Source organism: Psammomys obesus, unplaced genomic scaffold, assembly GCF_907164565.1.
Source record: "Psammomys obesus unplaced genomic scaffold, mPsaObe1.curated_primary_1811, whole genome shotgun sequence".
Classification (NCBI taxonomy): domain Eukaryota; kingdom Metazoa; phylum Chordata; class Mammalia; order Rodentia; family Muridae; genus Psammomys; species Psammomys obesus.
The window spans coordinates 22,815,263-22,838,974 of record NW_026596109.1 but is presented as its reverse complement, the minus strand read 5'-3'; the positions used below and the strand labels follow the sequence as shown (position 1 = coordinate 22,838,974).

At 39.0% G+C, this 23,712-nt stretch overlaps 1 protein-coding gene across 2 annotated transcripts in view; it reads right to left on the bottom strand.

Annotated features, from left to right (window-relative positions):
- The window catches only part of Ehbp1 (EH domain binding protein 1), a 244,935-nt gene that overhangs the window by 89,330 nt on the left and 131,893 nt on the right, over positions 1–23,712 (bottom strand). For both annotated transcript variants that reach the window (XM_055628756.1, XM_055628757.1), the window contains one exon: positions 359–537. In XM_055628756.1, coding sequence (XP_055484731.1) covers positions 359–537 — 179 coding nt within the window. The remainder of the gene's footprint in view (positions 1–358; positions 538–23,712) is intronic.

Here is a 23,712-nt window from a genome sequence, read left to right as displayed (position 1 = left end):
TTCATCTGAAAGAGAGGTTAAGGCAAAGGAGCCCTGACAACAACATTTACCATGCCTTATTATCAATATGCAAAGGGCTACATGTAGGCTTATTTTTCTCTTATTTAAAAACTAATAAGAACTTCATAATAAAGTCAGTTTTTAATAAGATTAAAGAAAAAAATCATTTTAAAAAAACGGGAAAACTATTTCTAGGTAATGAGAAAAAAGTTGGTTTTCTGGGATATACATCTCTTAAAAAAGTTCTGTAGTTCAAAACCAGAGACAGTCCAGTATTTTAGAATGCATGCTAAGAAGTTACCCTGTGTTCTTTTAAGACTGCCTGCTCTATACAGACATCTATGACAATTCCACTTACATCAAGTCTGGCCTGAAGTGGTGTAAGATTGCACAGAAAGATAAACCATTTCTCCACGACGTAGTAAAGTTAGTGATTTTCACACCCCGGTAGTTTTTCGTAACTTCTTTGCACCACGCAAGCAGCGACTGACTAGCATTTGGCTTTTGCCCCAGAACAGGACTTGGTATTGGGCTTGGCTAGAATATAAGAAAGAAAGAAAGAAAAAAGGGTGGGAAGGGGACATGAAAAGAACCTAATGGAAGATAAAAATTAACATTAATTGACCTAGCTAGATCATTTGAAACCTTTGATGTCAGTTTAAGTCCTTCAAGACTGTCAATTCACGACAACTGTTGCCTCGGAGAGGGAGGGAGACACAAATCTTAAGTTATTATCTTCAGTTTTCGCCCATGGCACCTGCCTGACAATGAGGTAGATAAGCAACATCTTAAACTTTTGGTAAGAACAAGTCATGAGTGTCCACGATGAAAACATCATGTTAAAATATTTGAATACCTAAGGCTAAATATTGGAGTAACTCTTACACACAAAATGCAATCATAAACAAGTAAGACTGGATAAAAACAATGCAGCATAAACTGCAGTACTGCAACTAGTTTTGGGTATTGAGAAACACCCTAGTGCAGAAATCAAGTCACAGTAAATGTAAAATACAGCACAACACAACGATATTCCTCTATAAAAATGTAACAGCAACATGAACAGTTTTAATTATCAGCAAAGACACATTTGGTGCCAATAGCACGCAACAGTATATATCCCCTTTACCTATATACTTATCAGCATAATCATGAAGACAGAACTAAGACTGTATTTTAAGACTTTAAAGTTTTATTTTTCTTAAAATCATGTCACTGAAATAACTACAGTGTTTTATCATAATTGTGAAGAGTGATACAACTGAAAACTATAAGAATCCTACTTAATATTTTTGGACCTTAATCCAAATTAAAATCAAAATTAATCAAAATTGTTAGCTATGAAATCAAAAGAGCCTTGTAAAATAAGAGAACATTCATTTATCCTGACATCGTAAGTTTAACCAATGATTCATTCTTACAATAATGCTTGAGAGATCAATAATGCCCCATTTGACAGCAGCAGGCTAGTGCTAAACTATTAAAATAATCAACTAGGAATCACCATATAGGCAATTTCTCATTTCTATTATCAGAGTAACAAGGTATTACATAAGCAGTCACAGACCTGGCCGAGCTCTGACGGCCCCTACAAAGCAAATTCTAAACAATTTACTAATCATAAAAACCAACGTATTCCGGTCCGGCTGGATGGCTCAGTGATTAAAGGCATGTGCTGCCCAGCCTTCTGATTATGCTACCTAATACGAAGAAGGACATAAAATTAATGTCCAATTATAGGACATTTACTTTAAATAACTCATTTAACTTTCAGCCTAATGTGTACAAATGAAGTAAAGGGCCCACTGTGACTTTCAACTGGCTGAGAGTGCTATGAAACTAGGGGACCCATTCTGTAGGCACATGTACATTTTCCTAAATTTTCTATTATTTATTTCTCTATCACTTAAATAATCACCTTTGTTAAAATATTTTCCATATGAAATTGTTAAAGCACAGAACCATCTAAAAATTGGTTATGTGCCAGGCAGATAATCTGCACTTATCATTACAATGATTCATTTGAAACATATGCCATTATAATTACGAATATATCCCTATCTCAAAAAAGGTCTAATATAAGAAAGCTAGAAAAGCTAAGCTAAGATTTGGATTTGTTCAGACCATAAACCTGTATTAAAAAGAACAATTCACTTTTAACAAAAAGAAATCATATACAATTGAGAAAACTGATAAAATTACAAGTCCCATAAATGGTAATGTTTACAGAAAACAGAGAATTAGTAGATATACTAAATGAATCATCAAGTTGTTGCCCTTTGATTTATTATTTTGCAGAGGGTCATAAAAAATTAATAAATCACTTTGAAAATGTCAACCTGTAGCTGGATAAGAGTTTCCTCATCTGTAAACGGGAGATGGTAACTATAACCAGGTAAACAGAAATAGATACACAGTATTGTAGGAACAAGACCTCCCTCCTCACTACCTCCTGCCTCCCACTTTTCCTCTTGATCACTTTCAGCAAAACTCATCTTGTATTGCCCCTTACTTTGCCCCTTTGAGGACATTATTTCCACCTGCCTGGTGCCCTCAGATACTTGAACAGTAACGTCAACACAACCTTCTCAGCTTCCATATTCTGGCACTGTCAGAAGAATGCAACCCAGTTCTGTCATCCAACCCCAAACAGCTCTCCTGACTGCTCCTACCTTGCTCTATTTTTCCACAGTACCTACCTTCTTGTGGTCTGTGTATTTATGTTATACTTACTAGTTACCGTTCATCTGTACTAAATAAGAACTCTTTTAAGTCAATACTTTCAATTTACTTATTTACTAACCTATCTCAGCTTTCCAGATTAATTCTCGATGCAAAGTAAAGAATCAGTAAATACTGGTAAGTGAAACAAAACACTTAAGAAAAGATACGGCAGGCTATTCGGTAGTGGCAACTACAATGACAGGGTTACCAGGCCCCGTCAGGACCAGCTATCAGCACGCACCACAGCGGGGTATGTCCCCACGCACCATGAGCCCCGAACCGCCCCCACGTGCTCACAGCATTACACTGTCAACCGGCCACCATCAGCATGGATGTTCCTGAGGCTCCTTTCTGGTTTCAAAGTCTATGGATTTGTTTAAGAAAATGAAGGAACACTTTTTTGTTTTTTGTATTATATCTTGATAGTCTGTGTATGGAACAAGGCTCATGCAGTTTATCTGATGAAACAAGCTTTGAATGAATAATGTATTGTTTTCCAAAGAAAAGAAGACGTCAAAATTTATCCATCAAAGGTAGAAATGAAGGGCCAGGCATGGTAGCGCACACTTTTAATGCCAGGACTCAGGAGGCACAGGCAGGTGGATCTTTGTGAGTTCAAGAATTCAACTCTACCTAGTAAGTTCCAGGACAGCTAAGACTACATAGAGAGAACTAGTCTCAAAAAAAAAAAAAAAAAAAAAAGGTAGAAATGAACAAATATAATTTTAATATATGAACATACCAGATTACTCTTAAAAATAAGATTACTGAATTATTCCTATCAATAGCAATGGGATCTCTTTCAGAAACCTAAATAACTCACGGTGAAATTTCCTAAATTTTAGTAGCGACGGGAAATTGTAGTTTCAGCTCCTTCTGTTCTACCCTTGTCTACAGTTTCCCTCTTCTGCAGCCTCCCTCTCGTCCAGAGACACAGCCACGCCTTCCTTTATGTATTCTCCAGATGTCATTCTTCCCATCCACACTTTCAACATAATTCACTTTCAGGGTTCCACACAAATGATTCCCAAATACACTGTCTCAAGATGACATTTCCAGCTGGCTATCCTTCCTGCTACATAAAATTTTAACTCATGTTAAAATTATGTTTAAAATCATAATTTTCCCTTGTAACGTGCTCATTTTCATTGTGTTTAAAAATGATACTGCTATCGTCCCAACTACATGGATTTCAACCTCAGAATAATTAAAATTTTTATTTTATATATCATTTCTCACCAGTTAATTCATAGGAAATTACATATTCGTGTTACGGTTGTGACTTTTTTGCAGTCTTGTAATCTATCTCCTCTTGCCTAGGTTACTGCCTTAGCCTTCCCTTTCCTAACCCATCATCAAAGCACAGTTCTTACAGCACACCTAACATCTCTGGTGCTTCTCAACCAGAGTACATCATTCTGCACACTAAAACCTGCCCCGAAGTATGTTTACTAGTAGGAGTCCCCATTCTCTAAACCCCCGTGCTTTCCTGCCTAAGCCCCAGCTTCCCAGTCTCCAGAGTGCCATACAGATCATCACTTCTACTCAGAGTAACTTGTGTCACACACACAACCGTGACAGTGACACACTCTCCTTCACTTAATTCCAAATCAGCAGGCAGGAGCCCTTTTCAATGGTCTTCTGATCTTCAGTGTCTCCTACTACAATTTTCCGTGGCTCTTACATGATGTTTCTGACTAGAGCATCTTCTTACAATGTTCAAAGAATACACGCTGAGTATCAAACACATGCTTCGCATATGTCCCACAAGACCTTTGGGATAGCAATGACCGTCTCTAAGATACAGTCAAAGAAACCCAGGCTACAGAGGCAGGAAGCAGATGGACTATACATACCGTAATGTCTCCACACCAAACTCCGTCCTCTCAATATACATTTCACATTCCAAGGTAATGCAGCTTGAAAATCCCAGTAGACTATGTATTTCTTGAAAGTAGCAAAGGTCTTAGTTAACTAGTTAACTTCAGAACTTAGATTACTGCCCTAATATGTTAAATTAATTGGTTCAGGAAGTCACCAGAAGCCCGCCTCACTATTTTGCTACTCTGGAGGCTAAGAAAAAAAAGAGGATCACCAGTAAAGACCATCCTGGGAAACACAGCAAGACCTAGTGTTCATCCTAGTAAAAGAAACCAACAAATGACCCAACGGCAATTACTCAAAACAAGTTAAAACTCAGGAGTTCCTAGTGAAACCCACTTGTCCATTATGCTGGACTTTTGGATTGTGGACTAGAATTAGAATAAGAAACTAACGAAGATCAGTTCTGTAAGATATTCATTATTATTGCTAAAACTGATAAGTATTTTGGTCTTTATGTGAGGATTCTTGGAGACTTTCTGCAATTATTGCAAATCATGGTAAAGAACATTGGCTAGATCTGACTTTAGCATTTGGTAAGTCAAGAATAACAGCAATGGTGAGAAGAAGAACATCTGCATCTGTATTATTCGTGTATCTCTGTTCCCGTCCCCTTCCTCCCTCCCGTTTCCCAAAATGACACCACTTCATCTCTCTCCTGTCCTTTCCCTCTCCTTTCAATCCTCCCTCCACCCCCAAATAAGGGTTCTCTAGTCCAGCCTCTGGCCTAAGTAGGGAAGTATGGCCTTAAACTCCTTATCTTCCTGCCTTATCAGAGTGCTAGAATTACAGGCTGTGGTTACACTAGCATACAAACACAATAGAGAATGAACCCAGGGAATCATGTGTGCAAAGCAAGCACACCATCCAAGCTATACCCCAGCATTTCTCTTTTATAGTAAAAGTGGTGAAGTCTATGAGGCTGTGAAATAACTCTAAGATTAATGCTAGATTAAAATAATACCGAGAACTCTTAGCTATACTAACATTTTTAAGAGCAGAAAAAAGATTAGAAAAGTTTTTAAGAGATATCCAACAATTACTCCAAAACGAAGCAGTTAAACAATGCCAAATCAGACCGTTAGTGAAAGTCTTGCTACTGTGTCTATAAAGGTTACCACAGAGAGTGAGCTGGCAGAGCTGTATGCTAGGCACTCTTAACAGCAGTATTAGCAGGACTGCCTACTTCCAAAGTAAAGTGAATGAGATGTAAACCCAAAGCAAATATAATGAAGTAAATAGAGAACAGGATCTGCGTTCACATACCATCCAGACTTACTATGAAAAGGAAAAACCTAACAACATAGAGACATAAACTGTAGTTACAGATGAGAAGCTCAGTTTTGTGAAAAAAAACTTAACTTTTCTCCTCATAAAGAAGGGTTAAGCCACTGGCCCATTCTCAATGAAGAAACAATCAAATTTATCCAATATACTTACCATTTCCATGGAAAACATACTGGGTAAATCTCAACTATTATCTGCGTAACAAGGCAACAGCACTTACTGTAAAAATGACCCATGCTTGATGAGGAACACAAACTGAGCGCCTAGGCATGAACTCTAAATGACCATTTAAAACAAATGCCTCGCTCCCTACGCTTAGTGTGTGTTCTATAAAAAAAAATTAGGTCCTTGGGAAGCCTGTGGGCAGGGCATGACAACACTGTATCCCCTGTAAGACTCCACGTCCCACAGGGGACGCATTAACTTACCACCTGACAAGTGATTCTGCATATGCGGCTCTTAATCTTAACGCTAAGCTAAAACCGAAGTTTCCTACCCTTCATGGAGTTAAGCCTGAAGCTACACAAATGTATTTTCCCCAGATGACAGACTTTGTACTTAGAAAACACAAAAATTCTTAAAAACAGAGTACGAAAAATAAGGTCAGCCAACATAATGATGGGCAAAAATTGAAAGAACACTTACAATTATTTTCTTGACTATCAAACAAAATCTAGGTATCTATAAATCATGAAACTTTGTCCAATCACATGAGCACTCAGAAAGCCATACACAGTAGTAACACATGCTCCCCTAGAAGGGCTGACATTTTAACAGGCATGTTAACTGAAATGATACCAATGAGATTAAAACTAGTAACTGGGGAGGATGTGGGAGAAGAGTTTTCACTCAGGACTCATGAAAAAACTCTGCTAGCATCTATGATGTTAGATTTGAAGTATGGACACCCTCTGAGTCACCACTTCCTAGTTCTACATCCTACAGAAGTGCGTGCGTGCTCACATAGCCAAGGCAACACATGTGTGCAGTCATGTTCACAACTTTCCAAATGCGAAATAATCAGCCAACTATTGCACTGGATCCCCCCCAAGACAAAACCAGACTTCTGACTTGAATGAAAAAATCAGTGGTGGCATCACCATTGTCCACAGTGAGACCACAATTTAACAACATCTGGAACATCTGGAACATCTGCACGGATCTTGATAGCGGAGTTCTCCAGGGAACAGTGCACAACATAATAACGCCACACACCCAAACCCACGTGTTAAAAGACACTGAATACAACAGCTGCCTTCTAGGCCAGACAACGGACGCTAGACAAGTGGGAAACAAAAATGTCACCTTCTCACTACGTATTTGGTTTGGAATATACAGTTATGCTGTAAAAATATACTTATATTAGTGCATACTATACTAGTTTACTACTGAGCATTTGGATGAGTACATTTTTAAATTATGCAATTTTTATTTTCAAATATTAATAGATATATTCATATAAACAAGCATTCTTTGGGAGTCCCAATGACTCTAATACTATTACTATGGTAAAATAAATATAATACAATATTTATCATTGTTGTACGAAGTTATTAATATGTACTATTGGTTTATCTTCTGGTAATGCTGCTGTTAATCCTCAGCAGCTGTCTAACCAAATCACCACACAGAGTCTGGGTTTTTAGTTAACCTAGAACACAATGCTGGGCAATATTTACTCCCTCCTAAACCTCCAAGCCCTCGGTTTCCTAGCATTTAGATTTCCCACATTTTACTTGCTTTTTGTGAAATTTCATGCTCCACGTCCTCCAAGACCTCTCCTCCAGCATCCCTCTCCTCGCTCTCTCTCCTCCCACTCTTTCCTGTCCTCTGGCTCCTCCCATTACACAACATTGTATCAAGTAGCTTTATTTGTGTCCTGTTTACACAAGAGTTGAGACAGGATGCTTATAATTAGTATCACAATGCCATATCCGGATTGAAACCAGAGAGTGGGGGTGGGGAAATCAGCATTTGAGTGAACAAGGGTGAGGCGTACACATTTTAAAAGAACACTAGGCCAACATTTAACCTCCTACAACATGTCATCTTAGTATTTTAATAAGTAGGTAAGTTCAGGGTTATACATCCATCAATGGCATATCACCACTACGCATTCCCAGAAGTCTTTTCATTTTGCAAAATTGAAAAACTGCCTGTTAAGTAGCAAGTCTCCGTGTCTGCCTTCCACACACCGTGGCCGCAAACGTGCCCGTGTGCTGCTGGGGGTCGGACCTACGGCACTGACTACAGTGGCTCTACCGTGAACCACACTCCCGCACTCTGTCTCCATGGTACTGACAAGTGAGGTGCATTACAAATGGATTCCTACAGTTTGACCTTTTGTGGCTTTTTCACTTAGCAAATGCCCTCAAAGTTACTGAATGATGGCGCATTCATGAAAATCCCTCCCTTTAAAATGAGAACAGCTCTGCATTTGCGCACTTGCCCTGTCTGCAGACTCCTTCTCTGCTGACCAGCATCAGGTTACTCCACTGTCATAGCTGCTGTGAACAAAGACTGCTCCTCCACGCTGTTTAGTCTCTGGTACGTACCCCAAATCGGGTTTTCTCTAGTAACTCTTAATTTTCTGAGGCGCCACCACACTGTTCTTTTGAAGCACTGTATCGTTTTGCACTCACTCCAGTAGTGCAAAGGGCTTTTTCGAATTCTATTCCCTTGCTTGCTAATGCTTAACACTTTTCAAAAACAGTGTTTATTGCATGTGCGCTACTTTTCTCTTTGTGGTTTTGATTTGTACTTCCTAATGATTAGAGATAGTGAGCATATTTTCCTATACCTCTCTCTCTACTGGCCATTTGTATGTCATTGCAGAGGGCATATTTAAATCTTCTGTCCACTTGTAACCAAGTTCTTTTACTTTTGTTCTTTAGGAATTCTTTTTTTTTCTCTTAAGTACACGGCAACTTTATTAGTATCTCTATTCTTTTCTACGCATACACAACAGAAGCTTTATCATGTTAGAGACAATACTGTTTTTCTTTCTTTTTTTAAATTTTTATTATTAGTTATATTTTATTAACTCTGTATCCCAGCTGTATCCCGCTCCCTCATTCCCTCCCACCCTAATCTCCTCCCTGGCCCTTTCCAAGTCCACTGATGGGGAGGACCTCCTCCCCTTTCATCTGACCCTGTTTTATCAGATATCTTCAGGACTGGCTGCAAAGTCCTCCTCTGTGGCCTAGCAGGACCCCTCCTCCCTTGGGGGTTAGGGAGGTCAAAGAGCCTGCCATTGAGTTCCTGTCAGAAATAGTCCCTGTCCCCCTTACTACGGAAAACCAATTGGTTACTGAGCTACCACGGGCTACATCCGAGCAGGGGTTCTTAAACATTTGGGGGGCTCGTTCCTTACCAGATGTATGGTTTGCAAATGCTTCCTCCTGTTTTGTAGGTAGTCCTTTCACCCTGTCTGTCTTGATCCATAAATCTTAAATTTTCTTGAAGTAAATTCTGCCTACTTGTGTTGTTGCTGTCTATGGCTTTTGGGTGATTAAGAAAAACTATTCCCAGTGATCCAGGACTGCAAAGCTTCTGCCCTGTGTTTTCCTCTAAGAGTTTCAGGCCTTTTGTTCTTAAATTTAGGTTCATACTTAACACATGTTAAGTATTTGTTGAAAAGACAGCTCTTCTCTCCAAGAGCACCAAACAGCCTTGACTCCTTTGTGAAAAGCACTAGCTTGGTCCTACATAAGGTGTTTGGTTCTGGTTTATATAGCTTTACTTTTTGAAAAACACACCGTAGTTTTGATTACTAAGACTTTTGCAGTAAGTTTGGAAGTTGAAAAACAGATGTTTCCTTTTATTTTTATCAGGGTGTTTTAAAAAAGTTATTACAGGTCCTCTGAAATTCCATTTGACAATTAAGATGGTGTTTTCTACTTTTATCAAAAATGTAATTGGGGTTTTGATGTTACATTAAATCTGCAGATTTCTTTGTGTTCTATTTAGATCCTAGACACCAAAACAATAGTTTTCAAAAGCATGAACACTGCTATAGTCAGGTGTGTGAGGTGCTGGGGCTTGGCATGCTAGGTGAACATCCTGCCAGCTAAGCCACGACCCCGGCCTGGTGAAGTTTATTTCTGAGCATTTAGCTGTTTTTGATGCTACTGTTTGGAGAATTATTCTCTTAAATTTTCTTTCTGACTGTTCAATGTTAGTATTCAGAAATGCAAATGACTGCTGTTACTGTTGATGACTTTACTGAATTTATTGCTTTTAAGGGCTGTGTGTGCATGTAATCTTTGGGGCTTGGTACATGCATGATTCCATCAATTCAAACAGAGATAATTTTACCTCATCCTTTTTGATTTTGGTGATTTTTCTTTTTCTTGTGTAATTGCACTGGCCAGGATTTAAAGTTCTATGTGAAATACAAGTTCCAAGTGGACACCCTTGCCTTTTTGTCACTACAGAAGAAAAGCATTTTTTTTTAAATGTATAGATGATACTATCTGTGAGTTTTTAAAATTGTGGGTGTTATTATCTTTGGGAAGTTTCTTTGACCCCTTATGATGAAAGGGAGCATGGTTCTGTCAAATGCCATCCATGCATCGTATCAGACGGCCATCAATTCCTACCCTATATCAATAGATCACACGACATCGACTGATTTCTTATGTTGCATTCTAGCAAACTCCTACTTGGTTACAGTGCACAGTCCTTCAAAATGTTGCACAACTCAGCTTGGTAGTGCTTTTGTTGAAGTTTTTTACATCACTAAAAGAATTAAGTGACACTGACCTAGTTTATGTTCATGGTTGGTAGGGTGATGCTGACCTCATAGGATAGGCTAGAAGGTGTGCTCTCCCAGATTTCAGAGGCATTTTAAGGGAAAATGGTGTTACTTCTTGGGATACTAGGTACAATGGCTTTTAAACGATTTTTGTTGTTAGAAGTGTTCTTTTTCCTCTTCTCCCCATAAAAACCCCACCCATGCTCTCACTGTGTTACATTGACTACTCTCAGAATCAATACTCTGAGTGCTTGGGTCACAGACAAAGGCATGAGCTATCATACCCAGCTTCCTAGGTGATGTTTGACTGCTGATTCTGTTTCTTTTCTTTCTTTTTTTTTTTTTTTTTTATCTGTTACAGGTATGTTCACATTTTTTTCTTCCAAAAGGTTTAGTTTTGGTAGCTATTGTTCCTAGGAATCTGCCTATTTCATATAAATTACCCAATTTGTTGATGTACGGCTGTTCACAGTACTCTCTGATAATTCTTTACATGTCTGCTAAGTGAGTAGCAAAACCCTTTTTACTTCTGATTTTAGCAATTTGAGCCTTCTCTGCCCCCAGCCTCATCCACAATGGTTACAGTTTGCCAATTTTATTAATGTATTAAAAGAACCAACTTTAAGATGGGTTAAGTTTCTCTAAGTTTTTTTTCTCTCTCTCATTTAGTTTATCTTTGCTCTAAACTTTATTCCCTCTGGCTCTGGGCCTGTTCTTTCTTAAGGTATAAAGTTAGACTATGGTTTAAAGATCTCGTTTTCTAAATACTCTGCATGTGTGTTGTGTTGTACATGGACATGCGTGTAGGTGCCCTAGCACTATGCATGCATACATATGTAGAGAGGCCTGAAGCTGACGCTGAGTATTGTCCTCAGCCTTACAGACTGTCTGACTTGAACCCAGAGTTCAAAGTTTCACGCAGGCTAGCCAGCGTGCTCCTCTTAACCCCACTGCACTTCCCCTCTCACGTTGCTGATTCTCTTTAGACCATCTAAGCCCACTTAGTGCTGCCAGTTGGAGCCTGAGTATAGGGTCATCGCTGAAACAAGACTAGTTCTCTGTATTTAACTGTACTTCAGCATTTTTGTTGATAAAATGTAGGTTTTAGTCACAAATAAACAACTTATGGAGTGAATTTCCCAACATTGATTCCTTGGGAGAATAATACTAACTTGATACAGTACAAATTCATTCAGCTGCCATTTGGCGTCACTGTCATGTGCCACAGTCATGTGTTCTTGGAGAGAAATACTACGAAAGTTGAAGACCTAGCAGTTGCACAAAATTCCTGCTTTCCGTAAGAGCCCTCATAGAAAATGACAGACCCATGATAAAAAGTCCAATGAAACAGAAAAAATAAAATGTCAGAAGGTTTCTATGGTGACACAGCAAAGTCTAATAACAGTTTTCAAGTAACCAAGTGTCAAGTTTGTTCTTGGATATGTGGATGAGGGTACAGACCTTTCCCATGTAATTTGGCTCTGTAACTTCATAAATCAGCATTTACCTAATAACTTTGTGCTTAGCAGAGAGGTTTAAAACTGCTTATAGCAGTCTTCTGTCTACACAAGCAACTCTTGAGCTAAAAGGTTGGAGTTCTCTTTCTTGAACTATCTTACTGTCCAAATTAGCTTATTATCTTTATTGTTACTAATAAAAGGATAAAAATCTCTCACAAAAATAGGCCCAAGTAATCTTTCACAGTGGTATAATTATCATAAAGCAATTCTCTCTCTCTCTTTTGGCCATTGAGCGCACTTACCTCAGAAAGGTACACACCGTGTTCAAGCTACCAATGAAGACTCAACAAGTAAAAGCTTTTAAAGAAAAGCAGAAGCATGGCAACTCTCACTTACTTAGGCAGGGTTTTTTTTTTAAAGGTTTTTCTCTGTCTTGAATAAAATATAAAAGTAGCTTATAGTAACAAAACTTTTTATTAATGCTTACTGTGAAATACTATGTAATTCAAAGTCTTAATTAAATATGCCCCAACCCAAAAAAAAAAAATTCCAAACCCTCACCAAATTGCATTTGCCACCAAATGACTAACATGTACACAACAGTTGGAAACTGTCAAAATATTTTACAGCTCAATTGTAATTACCAACCAAGCCTAAGCACGCCCTTGGGTGGGCGCTCACCACATTTGAGGGCTGCAGAGCATCAAGCGGCAGTCACTTTACTGTAATTTCTAATTTATGCATTTGCAACTCCAAATAACTCCAAAAGTTTTATTGTCACCAGTAAAAACACCCAGCAAAATATCTATATGATATAAAAAATTACCATTTTCATCTATTCGCTGACAAGGATAGCCTTAGAAGATTATCTGGCCAATCTTTTATTACTCTTGAAAAGAACTAATGATTATGCTCAGTGAGGAGTTGCAAATGCATGTATCTATTACTTGGTTATTTGTCTTTGAAAAATGTATCAAGTGATCTGGAGACATAAATGTTTTCTGTTGTCCTTATCACAATAGATGTAGCCAAAACTAAAGGGGAAGGTGTGACTGGGGTGGAGTGTCAATATGGAAGCGCAGCTGGTGAGCCTCCAAAGCAGTGAATGCAGACATCGTTTGCCATTTGAAGTAGGACAGCATCCAGCCACTCTTCCCTCCTCACCAGAGTGTGCAGATTGGGACTTTGCAATTAGGCACTTGGTATCTCTTCCCCACAGAAAAGAAGTGGTTTAATTACAGAGCACGGGGAGCACCCGCTAAGGAGGGTGTGCGTCCGCAGTCTTTAAACAGGTGAGCGCAGGAGCGCCACAACAGACTATGGAATGTACAAACTCTCTCAGCTTGTCTGGGAATTAATTTAGAAAGGTGGAAAGAACTAAATAAATATTTACAAGATTCTTGAAAACACCATAATCAGAACATACTGTATAAAAGAGAACCAAAAATGCTGATGATTGGCACTCAGTCAAACATAGCTACAGGTTAGTTCTTCACACTAGAAACTTTTTGTCTTGAATAATTTTCTACATTCAATATTCAGATACAAAGTCTGTGAAAAATTAAGTGTGTATTCCAGCAATAGTGTCTAGGCTGCAAATATCCTACTATTTTGTATGCTAATATCATAAAGTATATATTTCTCAGAGACACATGCTTCCTTATACGCACAGGGTATATGAATGCATTACTGCATAATGCATATCACAAATGGAAATTTCAGGAAAGAATGTAAAAATTAACATTTAAATATTAATCTAATATTAATGACATAAAACTCTTTTTTCATTATAAAAATGAGAATAAAGTATAACTAAAAGGCCATAGCTAGATTGTAAGACCTGGCTTAATAATCAAAAGGTCACTTCTAAGTGTGTGCTTTGTTTGGCTTGAATAGTTACCTCTGAGCTCACAGTGCTACGTTACAAAAATTCAGATGTCAAAATTCAGAAAGCATATTCTTGGCTGACTTAGCAAATCACAGTAACTCCTCTTTCATGCCATCTAAAAAGGTTTGTTGCCTTTCAGCTAGTAAATCTCTGTTCACTGATGTCAATTAGACATAAACTACTAATAATTGTAACTTGCATTTTAAGTCAAGGCAGAAAATTCTGTTTGCAAGTTCTCCAAGTATAAGGACTATAAAGACTTCTAACCCATCTCATAGGCAAAGCCTGTAACAAAGCTATACAACACAGTTCTGGCCAATGTAAAAACCATTATGGAATTATGGAAGTCAATATGAATGGCATCATGTTTAAACTTTTGTCTGCAGTTTTAAAAAATGAGTATGGTTTCCAATTCCATACTAACAAGCACTTTAAACTATCCCCACTTATGACTTCCTAGCATGAAACAAGAATCCTGATAGTTGTCTGCGAAGGTTAGACAGGAGACTTTGTACTTCTCCCAGCAGAGATGCTTTGGCACCCGGGTAAGGTTAAACAGAAAAGGCAAATAAAGTCACAAGTTTGAAAGTCCCCTCCTTCACTGGGCATGGTCTGTCCATTTTCTAGCCAACATTGGAGCCTTGTGTAGGGCAAGCAAACGTGCCCTTGGTAAACTGTATATTAAATACTAATAAACCTTCATTTAAAATTAATTTTAGGCTAAAATGTGCATGTAAATGTTTTAACAGCATATTCTTTAGACTCCCAGCTTTGTGTGGAGCAGTACTTGAGCATTACACATCCACTTCCAAAGTCGCTGTTGCCTTTACAACGCGTTTCCCTCCTTAGCTCTTACTACCTTAATAGTGTACACATGCAGAAATTATAACAAAACTAAATATTTTGTGTAATTTAATGATAATAACTAATCTCCTGAAATGCTTTTAAAAGAGAAGTTATAGCTCAGTTGTAGAGTGCTTGCCTAGCATGCGTGAAGTCCTGATTTGGGTCTTCAGCACCTCATACACGGGTCATTAACGGTGCACAGTTCAATGTCTGCACTTGGAAGGTAGAGGCAGGAGAATCTCAAGGTCAAGGTCATCCTTGGCTACATAGAGGGCTGCTGAGGAGAAGGCAGAGAGGGTAAAGTGGTTGCTACTTGGGCACAAAGGCCTGAGTCTGGACTCCAGCACCCATGTAAAAGCTGGCAGGGCAGGGCACCAGTGTCGCGGTTACACAGCTGCTGCTTTCCATCCCTGTGACCACGGCCGCTGGAGCAGAGGCTCAGCAGCTCACTGCTAGCCCAAGAAAAGGGCAACTTTACAATTGGAAGTGTGTGTGTGTGTGTGTGTGTGTGTGTATATGTATATATGTGTGTGTGTGTATGTGTGTGTGTGTATATATATATGTGTGTGTGTGTGTATATGTATATATATGTGTGTGTGTGTGTATGTGTGTGTGTGTATGTGTGTGTATGTATATATGTGTGTGTGTGTATGTGTGTGTATATATGTGTGTGTGTGTGTGTGTACATATGTGAATGCATATCACTTTTGTTCTATACATAGCCAAAACTTTCAATTTGAAGCCTTGTAAGTTGACATCCTTCTGTACTGTGATTAAGAGAAAGGTTTGGAAAGTTTTAAGAAACTGTTGCCTCCTCTTCAATATAGACACATGCTATAAGCAAGGCTACTGTGAGGGCTGCCGGATCAATCAGTGCAAGAGCCATGAACTTTCTGAACCCTCGTTAGACCTCCATATACCACTTAGAGGCTCTGGAAACTCTAAGGGGGGGGAAAAGTTAAAAAGAAAAGAAAAGAAAAACAAGGAAAAAAAATAAAGGCACTTCCAAGGTGAAGAAATGTGTGTTGGTCAGAACCTAGAAGACACTCTGAGAAGAGCAGGAAAGCATACCTCCAGCAGAAGCACTTGGTATTTCGTGGCATTCTCCACACTGCCCAAGCAACAGGCACTACTATCCCTCTCTTACAAACGAGTGTTCTGAGGACGCAGAGCTCAAACAGCACATTCTATTCCCTAAGAGGAGGGGCTTTCAGTCTTGACACTGCGGCTCCAGGCGGAGGGTGAGCCCACCCTGTGATCTCAGGCTGTCAAGTGCCAGATGTGACCCAACAGCTTTAAAACTGACGCCCTGGGCAGCACAGAGACCACTACACTCGACCAGAGATCCTAATTTAATTGTGCACATAAGATTTAAGAAGTTGTGTGATACTAATTTAATACCATACTCTTTCTTGGTTTCTTTGGTTGTTGCTGTTGGGGATGTGTGTGGGGAAGGGGCACTGGAGATTGAATCCAGGACCTCATGCACACTGAGAAGGGTGCTACCACTGAGCTACAGCCCAGACGAGGTTTTTTTTTTTTTAATTAAATTTATTTTTTAATTTATTACAATTTATTCGCTTTGTATCCCAGCTGTATCCCCCTCGTCCCCTCCCAAACCCACCCTCCCTCTCTATTCTCCTCCCTTCCCTCCCTCCCTATTCTCCTGCCCTTCCTGTACTCTACTGATAGGGGAGGACCTCTTCCCCTTCCATCTGACCCTAGCCTATCAGGTCTCATCAGGACTGGGTGCATAGCCTTCCTCTGTGGCCTGGTAAGGCTGCTCCCCCATCAGAGGGAGGTGATAAAAGAACCAGCCAGTGAGTTCATGTCAGAGACAGGCCCTGTTCCCCTTACTAAGGAACCCACTGAGTTGCCATGGGCTACATCTGTGCAGGGGTTCTAGGTTATCTCCATGAATGGTTCTTGGTTGGATTATCAGTCTCAGAAAAGACCCCTGGGCCCAGATTTTTTGGTTCTGTTGCTCTCCTTGTGGAGCCCCTGTCCTCTCCAGGTCTTTCTATCTTCCCCTTCTTCCATAATATTCCGTGCACTCTGCCAAAAGTTTGGCTATGAGTCTCAGCATCTGCTTTGATACCCTGCTGGGTAGAGTCTTTCAGAGGCCCTCAGTGGTAGGCTTCTGTCCTGTTCCCTGTCCTGAAAAAGCATGACAAAAATCCAAAATTCATTTTCCTTAAAACTTATTAACAAATTATAATAGAAAGAGTTTCTCAATAAAATAAGTTATATTATTAAAAACCTAACACTCTACTTAATTCCATGCTTTCCACTAAAACAGTTTCCACTAAAACTTACACAGTATATTGCACAGGAGGCTCTGACCAGTGCTGTAAGTCAAAGAAATGTGTTGGAGGAGCTCTGCTGTTTGAGGTTGCAGTTCCCCTGTCTGCACAGCCTCTCTGAGCTGGGCATTAGGGGGCAGGGCTTCCTGCTCTCTGCCTGACTCCACCTGGACAGTGTCTTAGACACAGACACCCCTAACCACATTCAATATATGGCCTTTGACACAGCTCCCTGCTAGCTCTCCCCTCCCTGTGGATAATTAAGTATTGTCTTCCTGTTCCCAAGACAGAAGGGTGCGGGTTAATGCCTAGTCCCACTCAATATGTACACCTATCCTTGGAACCCCCACCCACTCCCCAAGGGTAAACAGCCTTTGTGCTCTGGAATGAAGGGTGAACTAGCCCCCTGTAGCACTTCCTGGGATGTGTGATCCCCATACAGTGCCATTCCAGGCACACTCCTCTTCGTGCCCCTCCTGACTCTGTGGGCTGGTGGGAGACAGCCGCCAGATAGGAGAAGAATCACAGAAATGAAATAAAACTCGCTCATAGTGAAAGATGGAAGATGTTATTTGTTTGTAGCCTTGATGATTTATCTGTAAAAATCTTATAGACTGTAGAAAAATGTTACCAGAACTATTAAGTGTTATAAAGTTGTAGGACGAAATGTCAACATATAAATGTTAATTTGTGGACTGGGGTAGAGCCTTAAGTTAGACGCCTGCCTAGCATGCACAAGTTGTGTTCTATCCAGAGCACTGAAAAAAAATCAACACACACCCACATAATGCCAACAACTAAAAATTTAATTTTAATGACTTCTTACTTAGAATAATGGAATATATACTTCCCCCCATTCCTCCTTCTCACTATAAACTAAAAACTCTAGAATATATAGAAAATATGAGGCTAGTATGGAAGTGGAGGTAAGAGAAAGTACTAGACATGTTAGGACTCAAATTATAGTAAGACAAGCTCCTTGGGTATTCTTTTGCTTTCTCTGCTGGCAAACAAAGAATGTGGTGTTTAGAGATTTTAAAATCCCAACTAACAATGTGTTCTCTGGCTATAAAGCCATGGAAAGACATAGCCTAGAAAAGTCCAAAATCTTGTTAATAGAGGCAAACCCTCTATTATTGTGCTGTGCCTCTATCCTTGTACTTAAACGTTTAATATTTTATCCTGTAATGTTGATATGGATTTGTTCTAGAAGCAATTTCTCAGTAGACAAACCAATATATCATGAAGTTGCTAAAAATAGGAAGTGTATTACTTCTGTTAAGGAGGGAAAGAAATTAAGAATGGTCACAGAATGGTAGCTTACACATGTAAGCTTGGAAGACTGATGGAGGAGGATGGAGTCTGAGACCAGACTGCTACACGGTGAACCCTTATATTAAAGACAAAAAATAAAATTCTCATCATCAACTGTGCTGGCCAGAATGAGTTGCACATTTTTCAAGGGCTGAAAGAATAGTTAGCTTGGTATTGTGTACCAGCAAAAGTATGCTTCAGAAATGAAAGGGGAATCAAGGAAACCTCAAAGAAGGAAAGCTAAAAGTTTACTGTGACCAGATGTAATTACTGATGTTGTGAGGATGACACCGACCTCCCGACGCTCCTGCTCCCGTCTCCTACACACAGGGCTGCACACATTCACCATCATGCTGATTATCAAGTTGAGTAAAGTGAAGAGACGTAACCATTTCATTCTTTAGTTCCCTCATAATTTTTATCCAACGAAGTCTCTAAAGAACTCTCAGTTATTAATAATTGAAGCATAAAATTATCCCTCTGTTTTAAATGCCTCTTCACGCACTCCGCTTCTTTTTACAGCTCAAAGACTACTCGTTACCACAAAGGACAATAGCTTACATGGGGATTCACATGATCAGGAAGCAGAGCACACTGGCGCCAAGCTAGCCAGTAATTCCATGATGCACAAGACAGACACCCGGGATTAGATTTGGCTTTAACTCAAATCATCTGAAAATTGAATCTCTGACAAATTAATATTCTTTTGAAAAGAACCAATTTCATTTTTACATGCAATTAAGAAAAATATAATGTGAAAGGTTATTTTTTCATAAAAAGTACTTTAAAACATTTTACACATAAAAGCCAGAAATTAACCTCAATCCCACTATACATATTGTTATTTTGGAGACATCACTTATTATTTTTTATTCAGAACAACAACAAAAAAGCTTTTGGAACTAGCACGGGCTCAAGTTTTTCAGTCTCAAGTACAACAAATATGATGAATAAAAAATAGCCTTTGTAACTATTATCTAATGGAGATTCTTTTTAAGTATGCACTTAGCACCATATTTTTGAGAGTATATATGCTTATCTTAAAAGTATCCCTTTGTGACATAAAAGGGAAACAGGGCAACAAACAGTTTACTTCAAAAACTGCCTTAAAACCTGAAAATAATTTCAATAGAAATTATTTCAATTACAACTGAAATAATTACAATTATTTAAATTAAATTACAATTGAAAATAATTCCAATTACAACTGACCTGCAGCCTACACTGGTTTCACCCCTCCCCCTCCACATTTTTTATATTTTACAAACTAGATTTTTCTATTTCTTTTCTCCTTCTACCCCTAACATGAATACTCACTGAAGCAACAATGTATCAGCAATAGTCCTGAGGTTCAAACTGGGCTAGATGTGCTGCTTTTCTCAATTGTGACAAATCTGTGTTTTTCTCCTACTTAACATTATTCGGGCAGAAATCATCCCAAATTCAATAAATGGGGAAACCAACGAAGAAGCACACTTTTAAAACAAGAGTTTAAAATGTTGTTATAAATCACATGACTAGCATTTCCCACGGAGAAATTGTACCACCACGTCTCCTCTTGACATCATACATTAAGTATTCTATCACTACAGCTGGTAAACCTCATAGCAGCTACAGAGACCCGGGGTTCCTGGCAATGCATTACTGCTTCTTTCTTGCTAAACAAAGTGCTGGTTTTTATGCTACTAATCATATTCAAGCTATGATCAACTCAGAGGATCTATTGCTCCATAGGATGGCATCTCTAATTCTTTTAACTCTATGAATCTGCCAAAAGAAATGAAATTATTGTATTCAACTACTAAAGAAAGTTCCCAAGTCCAATAAAGAACAAGACAGACGGTTCTGGGTTTTGAACAGATCTGATTATGAACTGCTTATGACATTGCCCTTTTTCTCTACACTAAATACAGCTTAAATCTGTAATTTATTGCCACCCATATATTTCTGACACAAACTAGAAGACATTAACAGGAAGATTAAAGTAAGAACTGAAAGTAAACTTAGCCATAAAGATTTATGAGGTGAAGATAATTGTTTTTAAATGCCCGTAACTCACTACAACCTAAATAAGGAAACATTTGCTTACACATACTTACGTCCAGATTAAAAGTGATGCCTGCTAACCTAAGATGGGTACACCCAATCGGCAGCACACAACCAAGGCAAGTCTTTCATCTCTATGGCTTAATTTTGGCAAGGCAAAGGCAAAGGCAAAGGCAAAGGCAAGGGTGGCATTTCAGGGAAACGCTGACCTTTGTCTAATATTACCTTGCTGCACTCTGATTATGTAAAATGATCTAGTACAAAGATGTATTTCTCAAAGACATTTTACAGCAAGGCTTGTGTTGGCAGTACCACAGGAAGACAAATTAAATGAATAAACTGATACTCTTTTATCAACATATTTCTTAACTTCTCAAATCCAGATAGACAAAAATTCTAGGTACTATTTAAAGAATTTCAAAAGACAAAAGTGTAAAGTGTAAACCCCATGTACATTTGCTTTGCTCACTGAATTACATTTTCAGACTACATAGCTGTTGAGTATTTAGCTTCACTCTTGTTTTGGTAGTAGCTTAACAGACTGAGGTATGAATTCTATATTCTACAGTCCCTAAAAACTCGGACCTTTATTACTCTAAAGCTTTACAAATCTATTTTTGTAACTGGAAGGGTCTGTTGTTGGTTTCTGGACATGCAGTGGTTAGTGCTGACTGTCAACCTAAGAGTACCTGGTGTCACCCAGGAGATAAGCTTTCAGGCATACCTGTGGGGAATTACCTTGATTAGGTGTGCTTTGGACCATGCCTATGCTACCACCTATTTGAAAGGCCATTGATGATAACTACCAAAGTCATATAATTTGAAAGCTTGACTAATGTTAGAAAAGGGAAACACCAGTATATAAATATGTAAGATATATGTAAGCTTGCTCATTGCTGCATGGTCCCTAACAACAGAAGCCTGGCACTACCACCTGCCCCTAAGTGGCTACATAAACCACAGTGTGTCTACCTACCAGTGATGCCCGTGGAATAAGGACGCTGTCAATACACCAAATGACAAGTTTTCTAGAGTGACTTTTAAGTAAAACAAAGGGCAAAATAGTGTTTATAAGTTGTTACAACCTTTGGGGCAGAAGGAAGGATAAGAATAAGCACTTGGACTTGTTTATGTATATAAATCCCACTAGGACAAAAAGTTAATCTAAGCTGTTATTGTAAGGGAGACTTCCAGTGTGTAACTTTGCATAATCACTTAGAATTTTTGAACCATGCTAACATATCATCTCAAGCAATTCTCTTAAAATTGCTTATAAAGGAAAAAAGACATTCAATGGCACTGCAAGGAGTTAGGAAAAGACTGAAATCACCTACTGGATTTGGCAAGATGGCGGGAATCTTAATGGAGAAGTTGCAAGGACACAGGCAAGAGAAAAATCTAATCTAGATTGACTCCAAGAACTAGAACTGATGAAGACAGCCAACTTTCTCAGCAAGATGCAAAGAAATGAGGTGCTGGATGAGTGTAGAAAGCGTAGAGTGTAGAAAGGTTGGTTTATCTCTGAAGTGTTCTGCCATATAGTAACCCTGCAGGTTAATTAGTCAGCTATAGTGTCAAAACAATAACACCTAAGACAGTCAGCAGGAGACGGGCCTGTAAGTGGACCAGACCCAGGCCTGAGCATCCCTTAGATAAAAACAAGTACACGTATTTCATTGTAACGGGCAAACGTAGAATTACAAACCATGTTGGCCATCTTCAACACCCACTCAACATGTACAACTCTAACTTCGTGACCAGGCAGTAGCTATCGCCTCCTTCTTCATATGGCTCTGCCCTTTCGCACTGCAGTTTACTGATTTTCAGTTCTTCCAGCATCATCAGTTATTTCCTTCAAGGCCTCATGCTCATTGCTAGAAACACTTTTCGTACTGCTGCGTCCTTACATCTCCTAATGGGCCTATGACACTCTTGCATTCACTGCCTGGTAATGTTCCTCCAACGTGCTTGATGGATTGTTTTGTATATTTATGGATTCACTTTATGGTATTCCTAGGAAGTTTTAAATGCTTACTTTTCTATCCAGGGTTTAATGCATATTGTGGGTACTTGATAATTTTCAGTTATAGTAAAATCCTCAGAGTACTAAATTTATTTTCTTAAATATCTTTAAGTATATGGTTCAATATTTAAAATAGTTTTGAACAAGTAAACTCATAATCCAATTAACATCAAGCTAGAAATTTCTGAATCATTCTTGATTCTTACTCTCTCCTTTTGGCCTTTCGAACTATTCTTTACTTGTGTCTATCAAGGTTTTTACTCGTTCCTTCCATCTAGGCCATGTTTGGTTTTGACACTGGGTTCCATGCATCTCAGGAAGACCTTGAACTTGCTAGATAATCTTAAACTTTGATCTTTCAGTCTCCCAAGTGTTGGGGTCACACGCACACACCAACACACCCAGCTCAAGGAGTGCTGGAGCTCAAACCCAGGGCTTCAAACGTGACAGACAGGTACTCTGTGAACTGAACAAAACCCTAGCCCCATCTTTACTGCACTGTTCCAGGGTTTTTTGCATTTCTGGCCCGGAATATTATAGAGGTGGCCTATAGAGAGGCCTGTCTTCAGTTTCTTCATACTGTCTTTAAAGTTCTCATTCTACTGAAATATAATCACATCCTTTATCTAACAAAAAGAAACCGAAGGTGGGCAAGGCTGAACCTGAAAATGAAATGAGTGAGCCACGGTTCTGGAGGAACGGTTCTCATAAATTTACTGTGGCCTCAGGTGACAATGTGAAATGCCACAGCAAACAGATGAGGCTGATGACAGATGTGAACAGGAGGAGGGACACGGCTAAGGAGTAGGGAGTGTTCAGACAACCTGTTCTTCCGAGCAGTCACCATTCGGGGGTGTTGCTCACGGCCCACTCTTGCTTCTCTAGGGGCGATGACAGGATCTGCGTTCAGTAGGATGCAACTTCCTATGCAGCTCTATACATTTGCACACATCTACAGTTGTAAAAGCTCCACTAAAGTCAAGCTGAATCAAGATTTCTTGGTAATTCAAGTTGTGCATATAATGAACAACACAGGGTTTTCCAATTAAAATGGAAGAGAAAAATCATGTATTACCCACTAAGTTAGATGAATCTTTTGTTTGCTGCTTTTTGGGGGAAGTTTTACTATAAATTAAAATAATATAATATAATATAATATAATATAATATAATATAATATAATAT